At 40.9% G+C, this 23,718-nt stretch overlaps 1 protein-coding gene and 1 long non-coding RNA gene across 12 annotated transcripts in view; one reads left to right on the top strand and one right to left on the bottom strand.

Annotated features, from left to right (window-relative positions):
- Positions 1-15,343, top strand: part of LOC102547443 (uncharacterized) — a 32,343-nt gene extending 17,000 nt beyond the window's left edge. For 6 of the 9 annotated variants that reach the window (XR_005494806.2, XR_001841632.3, XR_005494801.2 and 3 more), the window contains one exon: positions 5,495-7,066. This is a non-coding gene — a long non-coding RNA (uncharacterized LOC102547443). Of the gene's footprint in view, positions 1-5,494; positions 7,067-8,550; positions 13,260-13,394 lie in introns of those variants that run through there. The other 3 variants (XR_005494800.2, XR_010058400.1, XR_005494799.2) reach the window with 3 other exon arrangements.
- Positions 2,543-23,510, bottom strand: Frg1 (FSHD region gene 1). Of its 3 annotated transcripts, none has more exons than NM_001290133.1 (9): positions 23,206-23,400; positions 21,176-21,246; positions 19,894-20,019; positions 18,816-18,873; positions 16,095-16,209; positions 6,006-6,110; positions 4,832-4,923; positions 3,859-3,969; positions 2,543-2,782 (listed from the first exon to the last, which is right to left on the bottom strand). In NM_001290133.1, the coding sequence occupies exons 1-9, from the start codon at positions 23,265-23,267 to the stop codon at positions 2,746-2,748; spliced, it is 777 nt and encodes a 258-aa protein (NP_001277062.1). In that variant the 5' UTR covers positions 23,268-23,400; the 3' UTR covers positions 2,543-2,745. The 3 variants fall into 3 exon arrangements, with proteins under 3 accessions (NP_001277062.1, XP_038950756.1, XP_038950755.1); XM_039094828.2 differs by lacking the exon at positions 23,206-23,400 and adding an exon at positions 22,247-22,366 and having other exon boundaries at positions 2,648-2,782; XM_039094827.2 differs by lacking the exon at positions 3,859-3,969 and having other exon boundaries at positions 2,648-2,782; positions 23,206-23,510.
- Positions 23,511-23,718: the final 208 nt, after the last annotated feature.

Raw genomic sequence — 23,718 nt, 5'->3', positions numbered from 1 at the left:
TGTGCAGAATCTCACATTTCATGTAATTCCATTTATCAATGCTTGGGATTGTTTTCTATGGTACTAGAACCCTTTCAAAAAATCCCTTAAAGTTTTTCCCCCAGTGGTTTCAGTTTCAGGTCTTTGAGCTTCAATTTATTTCTGACTTTTATGCAGGTCAGATGACACAAATCTAATTTTGTTCTAAGTGTGGAAAGCCAGTTTTCCTAGCATTGTTTATTAAAGAGGCAGTATTTTTAAAGTGTTTTTAGTAACTCTGTCAAACATTTGTGGCTGCACGTACACATATTAATTCTGAGTGCTCCGTTCTCTGTTGGCATAGTCTTCTGGTGTGTCTGGACGGTGTTGTTCTATTACCATGGCTCTGCAGTGAGACTGGGCATTGGGATACTGCCAAGGACTACATCAGTCAGTCCTTTATGCTCTCATACAAACTTGTGACTGTCATTTTCTAGTTTTGTGAACAGTATCACAGGGATTTTTATGAGGGCTGTATTGGCTCCCTAGATTGCATGGGTTATAAAACCACTTTTTTTTTTATTAATTCTGCCAATCCTTCAACATGAGAAATCTTGCTTTTAATACTTCACTCCCTCCACCAATGTACTAACACTTGCTTCACACTTACTTGGAGGTTCTTAACATGCAAACTTGGGGTTTAATACTAGATTTGCTAAGCCCTGCATCTAAGGATGGCTCCTGGGAATCTATACTGAAGACTAGAGGTGGGCTGGGTCATTTTAGTCTGTAACTTTGAGCTATTGCTTTATTTGTGGTGCTGGAGTGGGGTGGGGGTGGGGGGAAAGCCCAGATGATCATGTCAGCCTGCAGATTTTCACAGCCGTGAACTGCAGGCATTTTAGGTTTGATGATTTCTGGTTGTGGCAGACTGCTGTTGTGTGGAAATATGTTTATCAGCACCTGTGCCCTCTTCTTGCTGTCCGAGATGCTGAAATATGTCCCTCACAAAGCCAAGCCTGGAGTGAGTGTAAGATCTGGTTCTCAGACTATAGCTCAGATGTGGGAGAACAGTGTGAGGCAATCAATCCCCGGTTGTGGGCACAGGGGTAAGGTGGGTCACGTCCCCTGCAGGGGCTTCCTATTAAAGTGGACACTAGGCACTGTGCTTACAGATAGAACACTGTCACATTTAAGAGGCACAAAATATAACCTACAGGAATAGGCAGGGTCTGGCAGGTTAGCAAAGTTTCTGGTCTATGAGGGTTGGTTTTAATGTTAACTTGTCACATATTATCATGACCTGAACAGATAGCCTCCCTCACCTTAAGAACTGTCCTGGTCTCCTTGACTGATATGGTAAGGCCTGTGGAGACAAGAGATGCAGCTCCCAGGCAGGATCAAGTAAGGACTGGTGACAGGTTCAAGTAGGGGCTGGAATGGCGCCCTTGAGAAGAAAATGTTTTTCTCACTTGGCCTTAACTATGTTTTGCTGTGTCCTGTTTTCGTGGAAGTGGCTCTCATGCTCTCTGGGTTATGACAAGTATATTTTGATAGTAGGAAGAGGGGTGATTTGTTATTTTAAGAAGCCTTTGCTTAGTTGTATTTGTTTAGTCTTGCCTCAGTTGTCCCTGGTATCGTGGGAATAACAATCTTATGGTATCGTGCCAAAAGGGAAATTGAGGTAATGCATATTCATATCTATATAAGGATTAATAAAGCTTGCCACTGCATGCAGTTGCTTCTGCCTTTGCTCTGCATTCCCTGTGTCCTGGTGGTGTGCAACTGTACCCAGGGCCCCCAACACACTATACGTCGACAGAAGCCCAGCCTGACTGTGGGTAACACCTTCGGTAGCAGCCCAGTCTAATGTCTACTCAGAGGGGGGTTGTTCTCTCTCGTCACTTGGCTGTCCCTCTTGTGCTGTGTTCATTCACACTACTGGTTCCTTCACTACCAGCAGAGCCAGCATTCCCAAGCTTCCATCCCTGACAGGGAACACAGGTTCTATGCGCATTTCCTGGGCTTTCAGTGCCAGGCTGGGACTACTGAGGTGCCCCAACCTGTGACCTGAGTAAGTGTGCGTCATCACCTCACAGTGAGCGACAGCTATGTTGGGCCTTACTCCAAATGGGAAACCCAGTCAGGAGTGATGTGGCTTTCGCCATGAAGCTCACTTAATGCCCTGATTCCTCATTTGATGCCCTGATTCCTCATTTAATACCCTGATACCTCTCTCTCTCCTTGGGTTTCATGTACCCCAGGTGGTCCTGAACTGTCCTTCTACACAACAGGACAGTCCTTGTTGTGGTACCAAACCACAAAACAAGCAAGCAAACACACAAGGAAAATAGAAGAAAAAAAAAAAAAGAAAGAAGGAAGAAAAGGAAAAAGGGAAGAGTGTCAAAGCTTTACTTCCTTGTAGCGTGAGTCTCTAACTCCTCTCAATGTGCAGAGCAAGTGTGGACTGAGGGAAGACAGCGGCACAGCCCCTGTGAAGCCCACGGCATCAGGAACCGAGTCCTGGAGTAACATGGCAGGGAATTCTGAGACTGCAGAAAGATTCCTGCAGTCCTTTAAGTGGGACGATTACCTGAAAAGTAAAGCCCACAAAGGACCAGGCTAACCCTTACCAGTCAGGTTAAGCCAGATACGAAATTAAGCAACAACTTCAAAAGGACTCGAGAGCTCTGTAAAAGCACTTACACCAAATATTTTTATTCAGGAAAAAAAAAAAAAAAAAAAAAAGAAACAGAAAAAACCCCAAAGCAACACACAATGTCCACGTCACTTGCAGTATCGGTCGGCTTTCAATTTGGCTCTCCTGTTTAAGACAAAAAACCACTGATGTAAAACACAGCACTCAGAGTCTACTGCTAAGACAGAAAGTTCATGCCTGGAAACTGTTCTATTTTGATTACTGTACTAAGCATTCATAGTAAAGATTTTATTAAATCCTCACCTTTCAATTTTCTTTTTATATGAAACTGATTCTAGCCTTATGAAACTTATTTTGTAGTGCTTCACAAAGGTGGCTTGAGAGCTTTTTCATTTCATGAGAGAAATGATATTGAGTGAACTAAGTTAAGCCTGCCCTCATTTCCTATTGGGCAGCAGTGGTGTACTTTTAAAGACTGGTTCTAAAGTTCTTAGACTTCAGGTCACTTCAGAGCTCCCAGTCTGACTACATTTTATACCCTTTTCTGACTTTTCAGAACCACATACATTATTAATTTTCTAGGTTGAAAAATATCTTCCCAATAACGGACAGCACCTTTACCAACATTAGAAAGCAGTTAACAGGAAATACATAATTACGTATTATTTTATCAGATATGGAAAGGATTAAGAGTGATTTGTATCACTGACTGCGTTAAGCCTGCAGCTAACTTCCTTGCCTGCTTTTCCATGTGGTAGCTGTAGGCTGTTATTTATTAAAGTAGAAATATATTAGAACAAATATCCACAGTGTGCTATGAGAAGCACCTTGCACACTGCTGAATCTAACCTCACTAAAACAGGTTTGATTTTCTTTACTGGACTTTTGTTCCGGATTCAAATTCAAAGATTTTCCCCCCTCAGTTTTAGTAACCTCTACTACTCTAACAGAATATACATGATCTTAATATTACTCAAATGACTTTCTAGCCCTGTTCCTAATTCTAAGGGAAGATGATGGGAAGCAAGTTTATGCGAGGCAAGCATGGTAACTGTTTACCATAGAAATGGCCTAGTGGCTCAGGACATTTATGAAAGTCAACGAAACCTGGAAAGTTAAAAGAATGCAAGTATTTACCTTCTAGTTAGACAATATTACCACATAAATTAGAGATGAAAATGACAATCCTAAAACAGAACACACTACTTTTGAAAACTGCTGTTATCTAAATACACAATTACCTGTCCAGAAGGGTCTCGTGCAAAAATCCATCTTTCCGAGCCTTTTTAAGAATTTTACTATCTTCTTTGCTTATTTTGAGTTTATGGTCTTGGAAGCTCTGAAATTTCTTTCTGTGAAGAAAGAGCTCTCATTGAAAAAAAATCTCAAACTTTTATTGTGTTTCCTTACAAATTTCAAATAGTATTTAAAAGTTTTCCAATACGTTTATTTAATAAACCTAATTGTATTTCTTTAAAAAATTGATAGTTTTTCTGCTACAAAGATGATTTTTTTTTAATGATCCATCAAGAGGGTGCCATTTGAGTAGCAGGGCAAAGCCTCCTCCTCCTAGGGATGTTGGAGGGTTGAAGCCCTCATGTCTGCCTGGGTGCTGTGACAGCAACTTTATGAAAAAAGGGGAGGGGCTGGGGATTTAGCTCAGTGGTAGAGCATTTGCCTAGCAAGTGTAAGGCCCTGGGTTCAGTTCTTAGCTCCGGAAAAAAATAAAAAAGAAAGAAGGGAGAGTTGACTAACCCAAGTGCCTTTAGCTTTAAGCACTGGAAAAATAACTGGGAAAACTGAGGCCACAAGGAACGCACTGAGCTCAAAGCCCGTTTCCGTGAGTTTTCACACTGGCTCCTGTGTCCTTCAGTCTGTCCTGTCCTGAGGAGCCCTGGGTGCCGGTGTGAGGCAGAGAAGAGTACATACACATACATACACATAGAGAAGATACATACACATAGAGAAGAGTACATACACAGAGAAGAGTACATACACATAGAGAAGAGCACATACACATACATACACATACATACACATACATACACATAGAGAGGAGTACATACACATAGAGAAGAGTACATACACATAGAGAAGAGCACATACACATGAGAAGAGCACATACACATAGAGAAGAGCACATACACATAGAGAAGAGCACATACACATACATACACATACATACACATACATACACATAGAGAAGATACATACACATAGTTGATCTCACACTGCTGCACGCTTCCCTTGTCTTCCTCTGCGATGTCGTCCTTCTTCTTGGCTTCTCTTTCCGCACAGGATCTGATCTGGATATTGATGAGAACCCAACAGGTTACACATTCACCTTCCTCTCCCCGCTTGCTAAGCAAGAGCACTCTACAGGATTTCTCATGCAAACCAAGAAAACAGTTAACTCACCAATTAGATTTAGGAAAAGACAAGCTCAGAAAAGTGGTGTCTTTTTTTTAAAATTTCAAACATATGTCGTTTATAGAAACAGCTGGAATCATATGTAAGCTGAGACAAGGCTCCATTAGACTCCAGTAAGGTACCTGAGGGTCTTGGGAGTTTATTGAGAACTTTACCATGACATGAAGGTATCTGTATTGCTTTTATAATTAAGTAAAAGCAATGAGTAGCAATAGGGAACTCTTCCTGGAAGAAGGACTTTCCCCTCCAGTTAGTGACTTTCAGCAAAGTAAAACAAACAATGCCTTTGTGTGCTTCACGTTTCTTCTCATGGATAGAGGACGTGCATTCACAGAGACGGCAACATCTGAGGCCAACGACCAAAAGGTCTGCTAAGACGTTTATGTTTTTAGTGACTACCGTCGTGGGGGTTGAAGTACTTATAAAATTTTGCTTTTGCTTTTGCAGATTCAGTCGTGTGTTGCAGCACTGCTTCTAAGGATAAAAGCCAGGAAACAATCGACTCTTGGATTTGTAAGAGACTGAGGATATACAAGGGCAGGAATCTCCAAGATGAATAATAAAGGAAAGCAGAAAAGGAGTTTATATAAGAGACATTTACATATGATAAAAGAAGCAAGCCAGCAACGGTAAAATCACACCAAAACTACGAAGGGGAAGGGAAGGGTCAAGGCAGGGACGGGAATGGCTGAGCACTGCAGGCAGGAGAGGAGAGCCTTTGAGGTCTTCACCTGAGAGCCCTCAAGCTTTGGGAGCAAATTATCTATCTTAAAAATTAGGTATTAGGACAACAGCAGAGTAGCTTTGATGCAATCATTTCTCAATTACACTGTACAAATAAGACATCACTGGATTAATGATTAAAAGGAAAGCACATCTGGATCAGCACAGAAGGTGACAGCCACAGTGGCTATTCCAGGTGTCCCAGACATCACCTATGTCTGTAGGAGGCTTTTACCTTTATCATTTCTTCTTCTCCTGCTGTTTTATTCTTTGCTTCTATATCGCCTGCTTCATTACATCTAATAAAGCAGCTATTTGAGGCCAGTAAAGCCATCTTCCCCTAAATAAAACAAAGGAAAAAAAATCAAGCTATGAACACTTGCAGAAATCTTAAGTCATTTTGCTAATGTAAAATTTTCTCCCCAATTCTAAGATAAAAAAACTTTTTAGACAAAGCCAGGAAAACATAAAAACATAGAAAGGGGGAACCAAAACCACCCCAAATAAGTCTTAACAATTTCCAACCATCACCACGACAAACGCTGAGTGCTGTCTGCAGGGCTGGAGGCTGCAGCTCAGAGGCAGAGCATCACACCGCTGGCTCCCTTCCTCCAGCCGAACAGCATTCTGACTACACAGAATAACTCCTTTAACACCTGTCTCTAAAGACACAGCTCATTAGATAAGCTAAAGATTGTCTTCAAAGAAAATAAAACTTAGCAATAATATATAATAATTTATTGAAACACTAGTATTTTGAGTGGAATTTACTTTTCTCCATAATTAAAGCATTAAAAAGCTAGCTTTTGGCCTAGAGTGGATTTTGTATAGAATGACATATTCTTTTGGGGTGGCGTGGGGGTGTAGTGTTTATGATTATACTGGTTCATATTAAATAAATCCTCCCAAATTAATTTTCTTGTGGCTTTGAATGTGAATTATAAATTCTCTTAATGTCTATATTGTGGTTTAGCTAAAATTTTAATTTGGATGATTTTTCTGGAAAACTCTGAATATTATCAGAAAAAAAATCACAATACAATAATTACAGAATAATCTTGAAATAGACAATTAGAATCGTGTGAGTCATATGGATTTTGTTTAGTGTCTTATTTAAGGTGGCAGGGACTCCACTGTATACAGCCACGTGCTCCAGAATCCACCTGCAGATCACTCTGCTTCTGCAATTTAAACTGTTACATCAGAGAGCTTACGTCTTTCCTTGAAATTGTAAGAATGGAAAGTGTCTTCTGAAAAGTAAAATGAAATTAAACGTCTTGTACTTTGTCATCCTGACCTATGCTACATCGGTCTTCCCTGTTAGTACAATTTTTATTTATTTTTAAATTAGTTATTTTGCATGTAAGATCCCCTGTGTGTGCAGAGGTCAGAGGACAACTCTGTGGAGACAATGCTCTCCATTTACCTTTCCATGGGTTCTGATAATCAACTTTAAGTTGTCAAGTGCTGAGCCACCTAACAGGCCCTTGTATAACTATTACTAACCAGCCCTAGATAAAAACAAAAGGACTCTGCAAACTAAAGCAAGGGAGAAGCGCGCAGAAGATGCCACAGTGCATAACACATGATAAAGAATTATTGCTGCTCTGTGTCTCAGACCCAACTCCCTGCCATTCCCTGGAGCCCCAAGCCCACCAAGGCAGCAAGTAGGCAATCTTCAGACCTTCAGTCTCTCTCCTCACCTCCAAATCCAAGCCCCCAGTCTCATCTTCAGCTCTGGAGCAGATGAACTGTTGTGCTCTTTCCTTCCTCCCTGTCCTCATTCCCAGGGGACTAAGCAGACTTAGGTGGTACACTATGCTTTCCTTCCTTCTGTGGACAGCCTCAACTCCAAGCCCACCCTCGTTTCTAAGTGTTAGCTTGCAATACTGAGGAACGTATTTTCTACCTTGAACCCCCAGTGGCCACACCTGACAGGTCCTCAGATGCAATTCCTACCAGGTAACCCATAGCCATCACACTCTCCTAAGAACCAGATTGGGCAGCTGAAACTAAGGAACTGACCACAGACCCAAAACAGACATCAGCATCTAGAAGTACAATTATCCCAAACCCAAATGCCTAGACACCAATGTAAAAACAGTAACAGCCAGAATGGTATGTCTGCCCTACTGCTGAGCAACCCTGCCTACCACAGCAGGCCCTGAGAAGTGCACTGTAGCTGAAGCACAAGACAAAGATGTCAAAATAGTCTATGTGAATGTTAGAGGTCCTTTAAAAGGAGATGAGTACATGCATTAACACATATGTGAAACACAAACAGTGGAATGAAATGAAGAAAACAGTTCCAGACATGAATGTGGAAATAGGACTTTTCAATCACAACAGAGAAATAAAGAATATAGAAATATAGAAAACCCAAGCTGAGGGATAAGCTCAGAGGCAAGTCTCACCAACAGAATACAAGAGACAGGAGAAAGAGTCTCAAGTACTAGACAAGGCAGAAGAAAAGGTTCCCTGGGTGAGAGAAAATGCTAATCTAAAACACTCCAGGTGCACACATCCACGTACCTGTGGATGCCGCAAGGGAGCAAGATCAAACAACATAAAACAGACATTAGAGTGACACCTGACTTCAATGGAAACTCTAAAAGCAAGAAGGGTCTGCTCAGACATTCTACAAACTTTTAAGAGATTACAGATGCTAACATAAACTACTATACCCGTCAGTATTTTTTTTTTAATCACATTAGAGGGAGAAATAAAGACAATCTATGATAAAACCAAATTTAGTAATATCTCTCTATCTACAAATCTAGCCCTGCGGAACAAGGAAAACTACAATGTGAAAAGGCTAACCACACCCAAGAAGACAGAAGAAATAAATAAAACAAAGCAAGAAATCAAAAGAATAGTGGAACTGCCCCCGCCCCCCGCCCCCATTCCCCACACACAACAAAATAACAGGAACCAGCAACACGGCTCACTAATAACTCTTAAATGTCATCAGTCTCATTCCCACCAAAACACGACAGACTAACAGCAAACCAGGACCCACCCTTAAGTTGTGCATCTTTTTTTTTTTTCTTGTATAATAGATGCTTTATTTCTTATCTTCAAACTAGATTTCATAGACTATGGCTGGAAAACCTGGCCAAGGAGAATGAATTTCCTTCTAACACCTAGGGGAGGGTAGTAAAGGCTAAATCCCATTACTACCTAAATCCCATTAAGTGAAGAATAGGTTCTACTTGTTGCTCAAATACACATTCAGATGCATAAACATACTCAAAACATACTCAGTTTGATTAACTAAAATAAAATTTAAATTAGATTTTCTGCTTCTCTCTGATTTTTTTTTTCATCTTTATTAACTTGGGTATTTCTTATTTACATTTCAAATGTTATTCCCTTTCCCAGTTTCCAGGCCAACATCCCCCTAACCCCTCCCCCTCCCTTTCTATATGGGTGTTCCCCTCCTCCCCCTCCCCCCATTACCGCCCTCCTCCCAACAATCCGGTTCACTGGGGGTTCAGTCTTGGCAGGAAAAAGGGCTTCCCCTTCCACTGGTGCCCTTACTAGGCTATTCATTGCTACCTATGAGGTCAGAGTCCAGGGTCAGTCCATGTATAGTCTTTGGGTAGTGGCTTAGTCCCTGGAAGCTCTGGTTGCTTGGCATTGTTGTTCATATGGGGTCTCAAGCCCCTTCAAGCTCTTTCAGTCCTTTCTCTGATTCCTTCAATGGGGGTCCTATTCTCAGTTCAGTGGTTTGCTGCTGGCATTCGCCTCTGTATTTGCTGTATTCTGGCTGTGTCTCTCAGGACAGATCTACACATCCGGTTCCTGTTGGCCTGCACGTCTTTGCTTCATCCAACTTATCTAGTTTGGTGGCTGTATATGTATGGGCCACATGTGGGGCAGGCTCTGAATGGGCGTTCCTTCTGCCTCTGTTCTAGACTTTGCCTCTCTATTCCCTGCCAAGGGTATTCTTGTTCCCCTTTTAAAGAAGGAGTGAAGCATTCGCATTTTGGTCATCCTTCTTGAGTTTCATGTGTTCTGTGCATCTAGGGTAATTCGAGCATTTGAGCTAACATCCACTTACCAAGGAGTGCATACCATGTGTGTTTTTCTGTGACTGGGTTACCTCACTCAGGATGATATTATTTTAACATCAAGTACAGACACCAGCTCAGGGATATTCTAAGAAAATTAAGATCTAACAAAGCTCAAACCAAAACTAGTAAGAAGAGCTAGGACAGGGCACTACATCAAAGGAACAATCTACCAAGAGGACACTACAGTTTAAACATCTATGCACCAAAATCAAAGGCCCCTGAGTTCCTAAACAAATATTACTACAGCTTAGCTCACATACTGACTTCACACAGTGATTGTGGGTGACTTTATGACTCCGCTGTCACCAACAGACAGGCAAAATTAAACAGAAATGCTGGAGCTAACTGATGTTATAAAAACCAAATAGAACTAATTTACAGAACAGTACATCCAAACACAAAAGTACACTCTTTTCATCAGCTCCAGAAATGCTGGAGCTAACTGATGTTATAAAAACCAAATAGAACTAATTTACAGAACAGTACATCCAAACACAAAAGTACACTCTTTTCATCAGCTCATGGAACTGTCTCCAAAACTGACCACATGCCTGGACACGAAGCAAGTCTCAACAGATAAAAGAAAACCGAAATAATCCTGCATCCTATCTAACCCCCACAAATTACAGCTGAATATCAACAACAAAAATATACATACACACGGAAATCGAACGAGTCACTGTGAATGAAAATGAAAACACAACATACCCAAACCTGTGGTTCACAAGGAAGGTGGTTCAAGAGGCAAATTTATATGCTTACATAAAAAACTGGAGAGACCTCATATTAACTTTACAACACACCAGAAACCTCTAGAACAAAAAGAAGAAATAACGCCCAGAAGGAGTAGATGGCAAGAAATAATCATCTGAGCTGAAACAAATAGAAACAAATAAACAAAGTATTAATGAAACAGAGTTGGTTCTCTGAGAAAAATCAGTAAGATTCACAAACCCTTAGCCAAATGAACAAAAAGGCAAAGAGAGAATACCCAAATTTATAAAATTGGAGAAAAAAAGAGGGACATAAGAACAGACCAAGAAGGCCAGAGAACCATACATAAGGACATGCTTTAAGAACCTGTATTGTACCAAATTGGAAAATGTAAAAAAGAAAATTTTCTCAATATATACTTACCTAGTAAGGTCAAATTAAGGTCAGATAAGCAATGCAAACAGACCTATAACCCTGGTGAAATAGAAGCAGTAACTACAAGTCTCCCAGCAAAAAACAAAAACAAACAAAAAAAGCAAAGAACCCAGGACAAAATGGTTTTAACTCAGATTTCTACCAATCTTTTCAAAGAAGGGTTAATGACAATACTACTCAAATCATTCCACAAATAGAAACAAAAAGGTCAGTTACCCTGATACCTAAACTTCATAAGGACCCAGCAAGGAAGAGAATTACAAACCAATCTCTCATGAACATTGATACAAACGTTCTCAACAAACCAATCTTTCATGAACATAGATACAAAATTTCTCAACAGAACACTAGCAAACCAAATCCAAAAACAGACCAAAAAGACTATCCATAGTGATCAAGATGCAAGGAAGATTCAACATATGTAAGCAAACAAACATAATCTACCATATACACAGGCTGAAATACAAGCCAGCTACATGATATACCTCGTAAGATACAGAAGAGACCTTGGACAAAATCCAACACCTGATTTCATGATAAAAGTCCTGGAGAAAGTGGGGCTATGGGAGACATATTTGAACATAATAAAGACAGTTTTCAGCAAGCCCATAGACAACATCAACATAAATGGAGAGAAACTCAAAGTATTTCCACTAAAATGACAAGACAGGTTGTCTGTTCTCTGCACACCTATTCAATCTAGCACTTGAAGTCTTAGTGCACTAAGACAGTGAAGATCAAGAGGATATGAGTAGGAAGGATATTAGTCAAAGAATCTGTATTTGCAGAGGATAGGATAGTATACAAAGTTGCCCTAGGAAACTCCCACAGCTGACCAACACTTTCAGCAGAGTAGCAGAATTCAAAATTAGTTCAGAAAAATCCCTCCTATTTATAAATGGCAAACAGTCTAAGAATAAATCAATATTCATGATAGTCTTAAATAATATAAAATATCTTGGGGTAACTCTAACCAAGCAAGTAAAGACTTCGATGATAAAAACTTTAATAAGACATTAAAGGAAAAACTCTGAAGATATGGGAAGATGGAAAAATCTCCCATATTAATGTAGGATTAATGTAATAAAACTGGTCATCCTACCAAAAGCACCCTACAAATTCAATGCAATCCCCATCAAAATTCCAAGACAACTCTTCATAGATCTTGAAAGTTTTCACCTTCATATGGAAACACCAAAACCCAGAATGGCTAAAACAATCCCAAATAACACAAAAACCACCTCCAACCTCAAAACGTACTACAGAGCTGTGGAATAAAAGCAGTGCTGTTGGCACGAAAACAGACCTGTTCATTAGTGGAGCAGAACTGAAGACCCAGATATTAATCCACACACATCTGGATACCTGATTTTTTTTTTTATAAAGAGGCCAAAAATTACAAACTACAAAAAAATACCATCTTCAAGAAATGGTGCTGGTCAAACTGGACAGCTGTATGTAGAATTCAAATAGATCCACATTTGTCACCCTGCATAAAACTCAACTCCAAATGGATCAAAGACCTCAACACAAAACCAGATACACTGAACTTGATAGAAGGAATGTGGGGAAGAGCTTAGAATTCACTGGCAGGGACTTTCTGAACAGAACACTGATAGCACAGGCATTAAGATTAACAATTAATAAATGGGATCTCGTGAAAATGAAAAACTGCACTGGCAAAGGACAGAATGGGAAAAGATTTTTACCAACGACACATTTGATGGAGGGTCAACATTCAAAATCCACAGAGCTCAAGAATCTGGACATCTAGAAAACAACCCAATTAACAAATTCTTTCCTTTTCTTTTCTTTCCTCTCTTCTTTCTCCTCTCCCTTCCTCCATGCTCCCTCCTTTGTCTGTCTCTGTCTCTCTCTTTTTGAGACAAGGTTTCTCTGTACCCACAGTAGCCCTGGCTGTCCTGGAACTTGTTCTATAGACGAGGCAGGTCTCTAAGTCACAGAGATCTGACTGCCTCGTAATTGCTGGGATTAAAGCCTCAGTGACTGCCTGGTTTGTTTGAGCAGCAAATTCTTAATAGAGAAAATTCAAATGGCTGAGAAGCATTTAAAAGAAATGTTCTACATCCTTGGTCATCAAAGAAACGCAAATCAAAACTACTTTGAGATTTCATCTTTCACAGGCTAGAATAGTCAAGATCAGTAGGACAAATGCCTGATTCTGTTGGGGAGCACATGGATCTGGGGGAACACCCATTGCTGGTGGAGCGCAAACTTGAACAGCCACTATGGAAATCAGTGTGGTAGGTCCTCAGGAAGCTGGAAACTGATCTCACTCACAATTAAGCTGTCTCACTCCTGGGTATATACCAAAAGGGAAGATTTACTCTATTACAGACACATTTGTTCAACCGTGTTTATTGCTGTTCTATTTATAGCATCCTGAAACTGGAAAGAGCCTAGATGCCCCTCAACAGAAGAATGGATAAAGAAACGGTGATATATTTAAACAGCATATTACACAATAGAGTATTTCTCAGCTGTCTCAAAAACAAAAACATGGAACTTGAAGGTAAATGGATGGATTAGAAAAAAAAATCATCCTGAATGAAGAAACTTGGACCCAAAAAGAAAAATACAGTACATGTAATCACTTATATGCGAGTGCTAGCTGTTATGTCATTGATAAGCCAGTTGCACTCCACAGAACCATGGAGCTAGGTGTAGAGTAAGCACTGGAGAAGGGACGGGTCTCCTGAAGGACAGTTATAGAATCTAATGACAGAACAGATATGGATGGATGCGGGAGCCTAGAATAGAGGGGGATGGGGGGGACGAGGTATGTGAGGGAGGGACTTCTAAAACTAAGGGTCCTGAGGGATTATATGGAAGCCTAATAGAAGCCTCTTGACACACACACACACACACACACACACACTCTCTTTCTCTCTCTCTCTCATGATCTAAAATCACCAAAGAATAGGGGAGACAACTGGACATCTTTCATCCCCAAAGAAAGCTTTCAATACTGGGAATGGGTTACATCTAACCAAGGTGTTGGCCAAAGTGCTCCCAGGGAGTTCCTAAACAACTCAGGCTAGCACCAGTTATTGGTTGCTCTGGAGAGTACAATGATAAGGCCTTAGGACTGAAGACAACAACTCATTGAACACGGAGGGTTCAAGCTGGTGTCCACCTAGAGCCTTCACGCCTGTGGACCAATTCATGGTACAGGCAATACCAATCCAGCTACAAACCCTTTTACCTACAACGGTGACCCGCCTGCACCTGGTGCAATAGTGGCCCGACGCTTACAGGAGCAGTGAGCAACAAACATCTGGTGTGTTTTAAGGCCTACTCCGAGATGGAACTGCCTGGGTGGCCAATGACCTTAGAGTTCACAGGCCAGGGGCTTAGGGAAAAGCCAAATATTGCAGTTGTGCTAGAGAGATGTCACAATATAATGACACCTAATAACTGTAATCAAGATCAGTGCCTTGTCCAGCCATTATCAGAGAAGCTTCCTCTTGAATGTGGGAAAACGTTCAAGACTCAGAGCCAGACAATGCACAGTGAGACACTCTGGAACACCCAGTACTACATGGGATGTCTCCACTAAATCTCTTCCCTCAGGGTTCAGGGAGCCCTGTGGAAGAGGAGGTGGAAGGCATGCCCAGGCCTGTACAGATCTGCAATAGACAGGCTCCTAGAGCTGAAAGGTGGAGTGTGCACAAGCTCCCCTCCCTAACCTCCAAAGCTACCTCTAACCAAGAGCCACTTACAAGCTGAAAATGAACCACTCGTACAGGTAGGGCCCGTGCCCCGCAGCAGACAGAAAGAAGTCAATGGCATCTTTGGGGGTTGTTTCATAACACTGAATCAAGGCATTTATTTTTTTAACCTTACAGGTCCTATGCTTACTTATCATGGCTTCTAGTTTTGTGTTTTGATAAGATTCCTGAGTGTGTGAATATATGTGTGTGTGTCTGTTAGACTGAAAGGTGTGGGGGGTGAAGGGGAAAAAAAAAGGTAGAAGTTTTAAGGTTGCCCCCCTAGACAAAAGTTTAGAGCAGAAAAAAGAACACCCTGGAACTGCAATTACACCAGCCAGTTTGGCAACTCTCTCCCAGGAACTAACTGACCATAAAGTTAGACTAAAATCTTAAAGAACAATCTTGAGAAAAAGGAAGCTTCTCCTTGTGATTTTTCACTGGTATTCTCGACATTTTCCAATGACGCCCTCCCTACCTGCTTGGGTTGTGGTTTCTTCCTTTAAATACCTCTTCTCCCAGCCACTTGGGGTCGAACTCCTCTGCCCCTGCGTGGGATACGAGTCTCGACCACAGTGCACTGGTTCCTATCAATAAACCTCGTGTTTTTATAGCAATGATGGTCTCTCGTGAGTTCTTGGGTGGCTGTGTCATCCTGAGACTTGAGTGAGGGTCTCCCCGCTCCGGGGGTCTTTCAAGATGTTTCTTGTGCTTTTTTTTTGTTTCTTGTTTATTTTGTCTTATGTGATGTTTGTTTCTATTTTATTGTATTATTCTTTATTATTGTTCCCTAGATGCTTGTTTTTTTTCGAAGAAGACAGAAAGGGTATGGATCCTTATTAGACAGGAGGTAGAGAGGGACTTGGGGAAACTGTAATCAGAAGATATTGTATGGAATAAAAATCTACTTTGAATAAAAAAAGCAACAATAAATAAATAACTACTGTTAAGTACAATTCTTGCTCATGAGATGTCAAACCGCGTTCTCTCAGCATTAGCCTCCTTTCTTGCCCTCTCATCAGTCACTAAAGGTTCAGAACCAATTTGTGTAAAAAGGATGCTCTTCAAACACCCTGGGATGGGCTTTTGTATATCTTCATGATAACAGGCCTCATGGCAGATGGAAGCCAGAATGCAAAATGTCGTTCTTTGCACTGTCTTGACAGCCATGTATTTGTCACTTTGGAGTGCACCGAGCCACTGCAGTGTTGTTGCTGTACGTCATGTCTGGCCTGTGTGGGTCTTTATAGTTATAAGTTCATTCTAATTTTACAGTCAGGCTTTACTGTTTTATTACTAACTTGAGAGAATAGATTTCTACTGGAATGACTTTTTCTTAAACAGGCTTTTCTAAGTAACAGTACTTACATCTTGAAACACTGGTTCCCATTGTTCTCTTGGCCCAATTGCATCTGAACGCCCAACAACAAGTCCATCTGAATTTATACCGAGATATTTTCCATAGCCAGACTTCAGGGCAATTCTTTGGTTGAATAAAAAGATAAACATTAAAAACTGAGAGTAGGAATTTAACTATAGAATAAAGAGTATATTGGGTATACTTATGTGTCTGTGTGTAGTAGATAAATGTATATAATAAATCCAGACAGACATGTTTCCAGTGGACTCTGACACATAAACATTCATTCTCTCTCTCTCTCTCTCTCTCTCTCTCTCTCTCTCTGTCTCTGTCTCTGTCTCTGTCTCTGTAACCTTACATTTTCCTAATATAATCATTATACAGTATCTTACACTGTATAGCAATCATTTCCTAAAGTCATTGCTGTCCTCTTATAGATGGATAAAAGTCACCTTTTATGCTATTATACAAAGTCTTACTGACTTCTCTGTTTTACCAACTTATAACTGTAGAACAACGCCTTTGTTAATACCTCTGGCTGACCCCCACCAGGCCAGCTATAAGTACACAGTGTTAAAACTATACAGCTTTTCAACCTGCTTTCAAGAAAGAGTGATAAAGACTTACCTGCTCACAGGAGAGCCTTCACTCAGGTGGGGAGTTCTAGAAACTGAAAACAACACCTGAGCTAAGGCTCTAAGCGAAGCAGCCAGCTCAACAGTGTTTTAATCATGCACTTCTGAAAAAGTGCACCCTGGGTATGAAGACATGTGCCTGAGTCTTAGCACTCATGAGACAAAGGCAGCTGGATCACCCTGGTTAGGGGCCATCTTGATCTACGTACTATGTTCAAGGCCAGCCAGGGTACATAGTAAAAGCCTGTATTTAAAGGTAAGAAAGGAACTAAGGGAGGGAGGGAGGGAAAGAAAACTCAAGTATATTTTTATTGTTAAGTTGATTTGGTTTGGAATCACCTCTGGGTCTCTTGATAGTGGTTTCACAGAGATTTAAGTGAGGAGGGTATACACACTCTAAATGTGAGTAGTACATCTTATGAGCTGGGGTTCCAGAAAAAAAAAAAAAAATATATATATATATATATATATATATATATAAAATGGGGAAAAGAAGGAAGCCAGCTGAGGGCCAGCTTTCCCCTCACTTGGCGCTGCCTGCAGATATGGAATTCTAGGCACACACTCTCCTGGCTCCAAGAACTCTGCGACGCACTCCTTGGCAAGACCAACTTTATCCTCCAAACCACAAACCCAACTGTTTTTTCCTGAAGTTGTTTTGTCAGGTCACACTGATTAACATGTCCTTTTAAAATTCCGGAAAATATGGGAAAACTGTACTGCATATAATTTGCATGACAGTCATTAGGGAGAAGGACATTGCATGTCTTTCATTTTCTTTTTCCACCTCAAAACTATATGGTGTATGTTCACTTTCTACTGATGTCAGCCGGATTCTGAATGCTATGCAGATAGACCACCAAGTAACCACTCACTGCTCCTGGAGATTTGTTGCAAATACTTTCTTCATTTTCTATTGCTCATAGTAATTATTGACTGACATTTTGTTCTTCTGATTTACTCCTAAGTCTTTCAAAGAAATATGGAAGCCATTATTTAAATTTTAAAAATTATGATTTCTGATTTTTATTTTGCCAACCAATCTCTGTGGACCCTGGATTGACTTCATACTTAGTTGGGGCTGAAGATAATTGATAAATTATTATGCTGATGCAATGACTAGAACACTGACACTCAATCTCTTTATCTCCTACTCAAATATCATCCTGCACTGTAAGAACAACACCAGTCACCTTTCTGTGTGATAACGGAACATTCTCTGTTAACTGAGAGCAAGATTTTCCTTTGCCTTCCTATCTCCTGACTTTTTCCTGAGGCAGGGCATCACTACATTCCCTAGCTGGCCTAAACCCGTCCTCTCCTTCCTGAGCCTTCCGATGTCTGCCACCACGTCTGTTCCGTCTCTTCTGACTGCAGAATCGATACATTATAGTACCACTGGCAGGTCTAGTTTTATGTCTATTTTCTTTTCGTGCTCTTCTGATCCTTTAATTTGGCCTCTTGACATTTTTTATTTTAGGCTCTTAAGTTTTGTAGACAAGGAGTATATGCTGGGGATATCCACACACATAGTACAGGTTAAGCTTCCCTAATCCCCAAACCTCCAAAATCCCAAATTTCTGAGCCAAACACAAGGCCACATATGGACAATGCCACAGCTGGCCTCCTACGATTATTCACGGCTAAATTCAGGAACAGGACACACTGTACATACTCTGTACAAGTATCTTCAGACAATGTATATGTGGTATAAATAAAACATATGCGTGCCTTCACTAATGTATAAGTAGACATTCTCCAAATCCTCAAAACCGAAAATCCAAAAAATTTTCGATAATAAATAACATGTTTTCTGAACACTGTGCTCCTTTGCAAAATAGTCTTTTAATTAAAATTATTCTCTGACCTTATATTTACCAATAGTGCAGCCCTATTTACATAAGTGAAATTACTATTACTTTTTGACACAGGGTTCCATGTAACCCAGACTGACCCCAAACTCATTACACAGTTAAGATGGCCTTGAACTCCCAATCCTCTTGATTCTTCTCTTTTGTCTGGTATGAAATCACCATGCATGGTTAAGTGAAATTAAATTTTAAAGCTTTTAACTACAGTTCAGCTAAAGCTTACCTGGAATCAGACAATTTAACAGCAGTAAACTGCTCTGGAGGACTGGGGCCCTCATCGACTACAGAAAAACGAAAATGGAAAATATACATTTGTTATAAATATATACACATAAAGGTATTTTGTGCTTTAAAAACTAGTTTTCCCCCTAAAATTACATATAAAGATATTAAGATAGTTGAATATACTATAATAATATACTATCAAAATATCATTATTGAATTTATACAGTGAATGTATGTATTTTGTAAGACAGTTTGGCATGACACTTAGCCACTTCCAATATAATCTCATGTTTTAAATCACAGTACCTAAATAACAGCATGTGAAATACTAAATGCTTTTATTTTTCCAGAAATGTCTATCCTGGTTTGCTTCACAGTTACTTCATTCCTTGTGTGTTTCCTTGTGGGCTAAGGATAAGGAGAAAATGTCTAACTGTTAACTACATCCAGTTCCAAAGGAAAAACAAACAAAAAAAGCAAAACAAACAAACAAACAAACAAAACAAAAAATCACAAAACCCTTTCAATTAGGTCAATTAGGTTTTCTTCTTTCTTTTCATCTGTAATCCTATTTTACTCTATTATTATTATTATTGTTTGTTTGGTTTTTTTTTTGTTTTTTTTTTGTTTTTGGTTCTTTTTTTCGGAGCTGGGGACCGAACCCAGGGCCTTGCGCTTCCTAGGTAAGTGCTCTACCACTGAGCTAAATCCCCAGCCCTGTTTGTTTTTTGAGACAGCGGTTCTCTGTGCTGCCCTGGCTGTCCTCAGGGATCTGCCTGCCTCTGCCTCCAGAGTGCTGGGACTAAGATGGGCGCTTCCACCACCTGGTTACAATGGCAATTTTTCATGCAACTTTAAGGCTATTTTCTACTTCCATAGAGCTTCTTCTGTCCCTACTCAGAATGTTTTAAAAGACTACTCTGGAAAAAGGCACTTCAGCACAGCTAATAAAGAACACGAACAGAGAGATGTGCAGGAGCGCAGTGTGATGGTGGCCTTGCTTCAGCCCCATGCACTAACTCTGTAATGTTTTCCCTGACAAGGCCTCCCTGTCATCGTTCGTCCCCCACACAAACCTTCTCTGTGTGGCGCTCCCAGTGTAAAGAGGCCATTGTCCAGTGCATGGATATAGGCTCCTTTATCCATTTCAATGGCAATGGTTCCTGAAATCTCACCAAAATTGGATACAGTCCACCAGATTCCTACAAAATAAAAACCAAAGTTTATCCTTTTTATTTTAGGGTCACTCCAGAGTTCTGTTGTTTTTACTCTAACTGTACCACCTTGCATATGTCCTGCACAATCCTTAGCGCTTGACAATGACACAATCCCAAGTTACTCATGTTTTACCAGTTTGTTCATACATGTGGATCCCTGTGATTAACATTACAGTCAAGGTCACTCTTAGCACATGCAGAAATACAAAACCCACATCGGGTTGCCAGGCTTGGCCATGTATGCCATTATCTGCTGTTTTATTTTTGCCAAAGTTTCAAAATTTAACTTGCCCAGTTTTAAAAGACAAGAAATTTGACTGAAAATACAGATATACATAGGACAAGAAAACAAAGGATATCTGGCTATGGATTTGCAAGTGTCTGCTTCTAGACTATAGGGTGCCTGGATGTAGAGTTTAGGATTTTCATTCGTTTCAGGTCACATGATAATTAATTTGCTAGGTTATGCTTCCTCTGGAGAGAAATTGTCGACTTTTCACTATGGTTTATGTACTTTCAAAGAAAATAATGCGTAGAAGACACTGTTAGACAGACTTTTGTCTGACAGGCCTCTAAGTTAGGGATCAGACTCAATGGAGTTTCCGTTTCACTGCGTGGTTCCTATGATGAGAAAGAACAAAAGCGACATCTGGTGACCTGATTCCGATGCGGAGAACAGTTCAAGTGAAACACCAGGAGATGCTAACCTTTCATACAATAAACAATGGTGCGCTTAGAGCTAAGACAGCTTCCTAGACTTTGTTAATTTGTTAACATTTGGAAAAATTCTAAGAATATTGTAAGGCAAGGAAGAATGACATAAACCTTAAATTTCAATCATGCTGGGGTTGGGGATTTAGCTCAGTGGTAGAGCACTTGCCTAGCAAGCGCAAGGCCCTGGGTTCGGTCCCCAGCTCCGGAAAAAAAAAAAAACTCAATCATGCCATGGTCCAGATGTTGGCATTATCCCCAAATTTTATGCGCTGAAACCTTGTCACCAATGCTCTGGAGTTCAGTGGTGACAACACTAAGAAGAGATTAGTCTGTGATGGTTGAGATCTCAAAAATGGGATTAGTGCCCTAATAAAAGAGGTTCAGAGAGAAAAAAAAACTAAAAACCAAAAGAACTGAAGTGGCTTACCCACAATGTCAAGTTGCGCTTCCTCGTCTTCTTCTCGTTTTCTCTTCTTATCTTTGCTCTTTTTCTTTTTACTAAAGGAGGGAAAAGACACATTCATGACTTGGACACACTGATATATGTGTTAAAAATTACAAGATGACAATGACAACTCAGAGGAGTCATTCCAGCTATATAAGTGACCTATAGATAAATAGATCTTTTTCAGTTCATAAATGTTATACTTAAAACACTGAGAAGCTGCTTCTGCCCTCACTTTCCTGGACGACAGACTATAAGACAGATGTAAGGTGAATTAAACCCTATCTCCACCCCATGTCTTTGATCAAGGTGTTTTATCAGAGCAATAGAACCCTTAACTAAAGACAGCCTTGTTGTAAAACATTTCTCAAAAAGCTAAACACTGAGTTATCAAAAATAATAGCCTAAGTGATCATACACAGACATACACACACACACACACTCTTATACAAGAGAAATGAAAAGTATGTCCACAAAAACCAGAATACTGATAGCAGCATTGTCTTTAGCAGAAAACATTCATCAAATGAACAGAGAATAGAATGTACTATCAACATACAAAAATAATACCATCTAGCCACAGAACAAACATACAGCACCTCAGTACAGATGCCCCTCAAAACTAAGAGCAACAAGCCAGGTACAGTAGCACACAGCTGTAAGCCCCAGCACGTGGGAGCCGAGGCAGGTAGATATCTCTGAGTTCCAGGCCAACCAGGGCTACATACTGAGTTCCTCTCTCAACCACAAGCCTAACACAGAGGTATTGTTTAACTCCACTGACATAAAATATTCACAGTAAGTAAATCCTTGTAGGCTGAAGGCAGTTGATAGAAGGTGGAAGGAAGGGTGTGATTATTTAAGGGTTGGTTAAAGGGTCTCCTTTGGAGTGGCAAAATGCTTACCAACTAGATAGTGGTGAACTCGTCAATATACTGAAAACCACTAGCTGTACACTTTAAAAAGAGGAGTTTATGGTGAATGAATTACAGCCCCATAAATGAAAACACAAGGAGAGATCTTAGGGAAAAAGTGATTGTCCAAAGTGCTTACAATAAATTCCTAGCCTTCTCTTCAATCCCAGCAAGTCTTCACTTGGGAGGCAGAGGCAGGTGGGTCTCTGAGTTCAAGGCCAGCCTGGTCTACAGAGTGAGTTCCAGGGCAGCCAGGATTACATAGAGAAACCCTGTTTCAAGAAACAAAGAACAAATCCTGATACATGGAAAGTACTACATTGGCTTTAGTAATGGCTGTCTTTACTACAAAATTTTCAGAAGCGAATTCTGTTCTCCCTGCAGCTATTTCAAACAGTTTCAGATTCTGTTAGGATAAATTCAGCATGAAGCTCACTGACAAGTACCTGCTGAAACTGCTTCATCGATGATACAGGAAAGACTGGGCAAATCCTTCAAAAGGGCAGAGATAGGATTCGGCAGGTATCTTTCTCTATAGAGCTAACTAACTATAAACCACACTCGCATGCCTTCACTTGGCTGCTATATTCTTAGTTGGCTGTGTCGTTCAGTTCTCATAAATCACTCATAGTCTCGAGAAACAGGAAACATAAAAATATCCGAGCTTCTAATAAATGAGCAAACGAACTATCAACCATCACTGGTGCGAACCCCATTTGAGCCCACACATATCAAAATCCCGACCCACAAGTGTAATGATGCAGCCTGTCTGCTCCCTAAATATCACCTTGCAAAGAGTCAGGGTGTTTTTGTTTGTTTGCTTGCTTTTCCCGTTTGCAGAAGAGACGGGTGAAAATTACTTTCCTCAAATCAAGTTATCATTGCAGGCAGGGAGGCCTCTGAGGTCCCAAAAGTAGGACTCACGCTCTCCCTGTTTCGGGGGCTCCCCTGTCATATAGAGTCAGCTAGGAAGGCTGTCCACGCAGCTCTGTCACTAGGTGCCCCTAGTGAGGTGGCTACTCCGGGAGGCTAGCACGGCCCTGGCCCCAGGGGATGGATGTATGGAGAATCGCGACTTCCGCCCGATCGCCGCCTCACCTCTTGGCTTTAGTGCCCTTGAGCACGAGTTTGGTGGACTTTACGTAAGAATATTCGGCCATGGTTCGGCACCCTGAAATAGCAACCGCCGGTAGAGATCCCGTAGGTCCGGGAGGAGGAAGTGGCTCTAACGGCGAAGTAGAGGGAACCTCTTTGGAATACTCCGCCTCCTCAACTCAAGGCTACAATTCTCCTATTTCCTGTTTACAGTGATCGAGGCGCTACGGCGGCCGCAGAGGGTCCAACCACGCCGGCGTTCCTGCGGCGAAGTCCCGGATGTTCGCGTTTTTTTTTTCCCTTCCCCCAAATAGGCAAAACGCGTTGAGACGCCCCCTGGTGGACGCGAAGGTCTCTAACAACTTCCTGCAGGTGAGGCTGCAAAGAGCAGGCCTGGGTTTGATGAACCAGATGTTGAAATGGTCAAATCTGTCTGCCCACTCTCTTTGCAGCGGACGGTGCACTAAGTTCCGGGCAGCCAGCCAGGCTAGGCCTGCACACAGTAACCGAGATTTG

Source organism: Rattus norvegicus, chromosome 16 (genome assembly GCF_036323735.1).
Source record: "Rattus norvegicus strain BN/NHsdMcwi chromosome 16, GRCr8, whole genome shotgun sequence".
NCBI classification, from domain to species: Eukaryota; Metazoa; Chordata; class Mammalia; order Rodentia; family Muridae; genus Rattus; species Rattus norvegicus.
The sequence above is the reverse complement of the archived record's forward strand: the minus strand, read 5'-3'. Positions and strand labels throughout refer to the sequence as shown.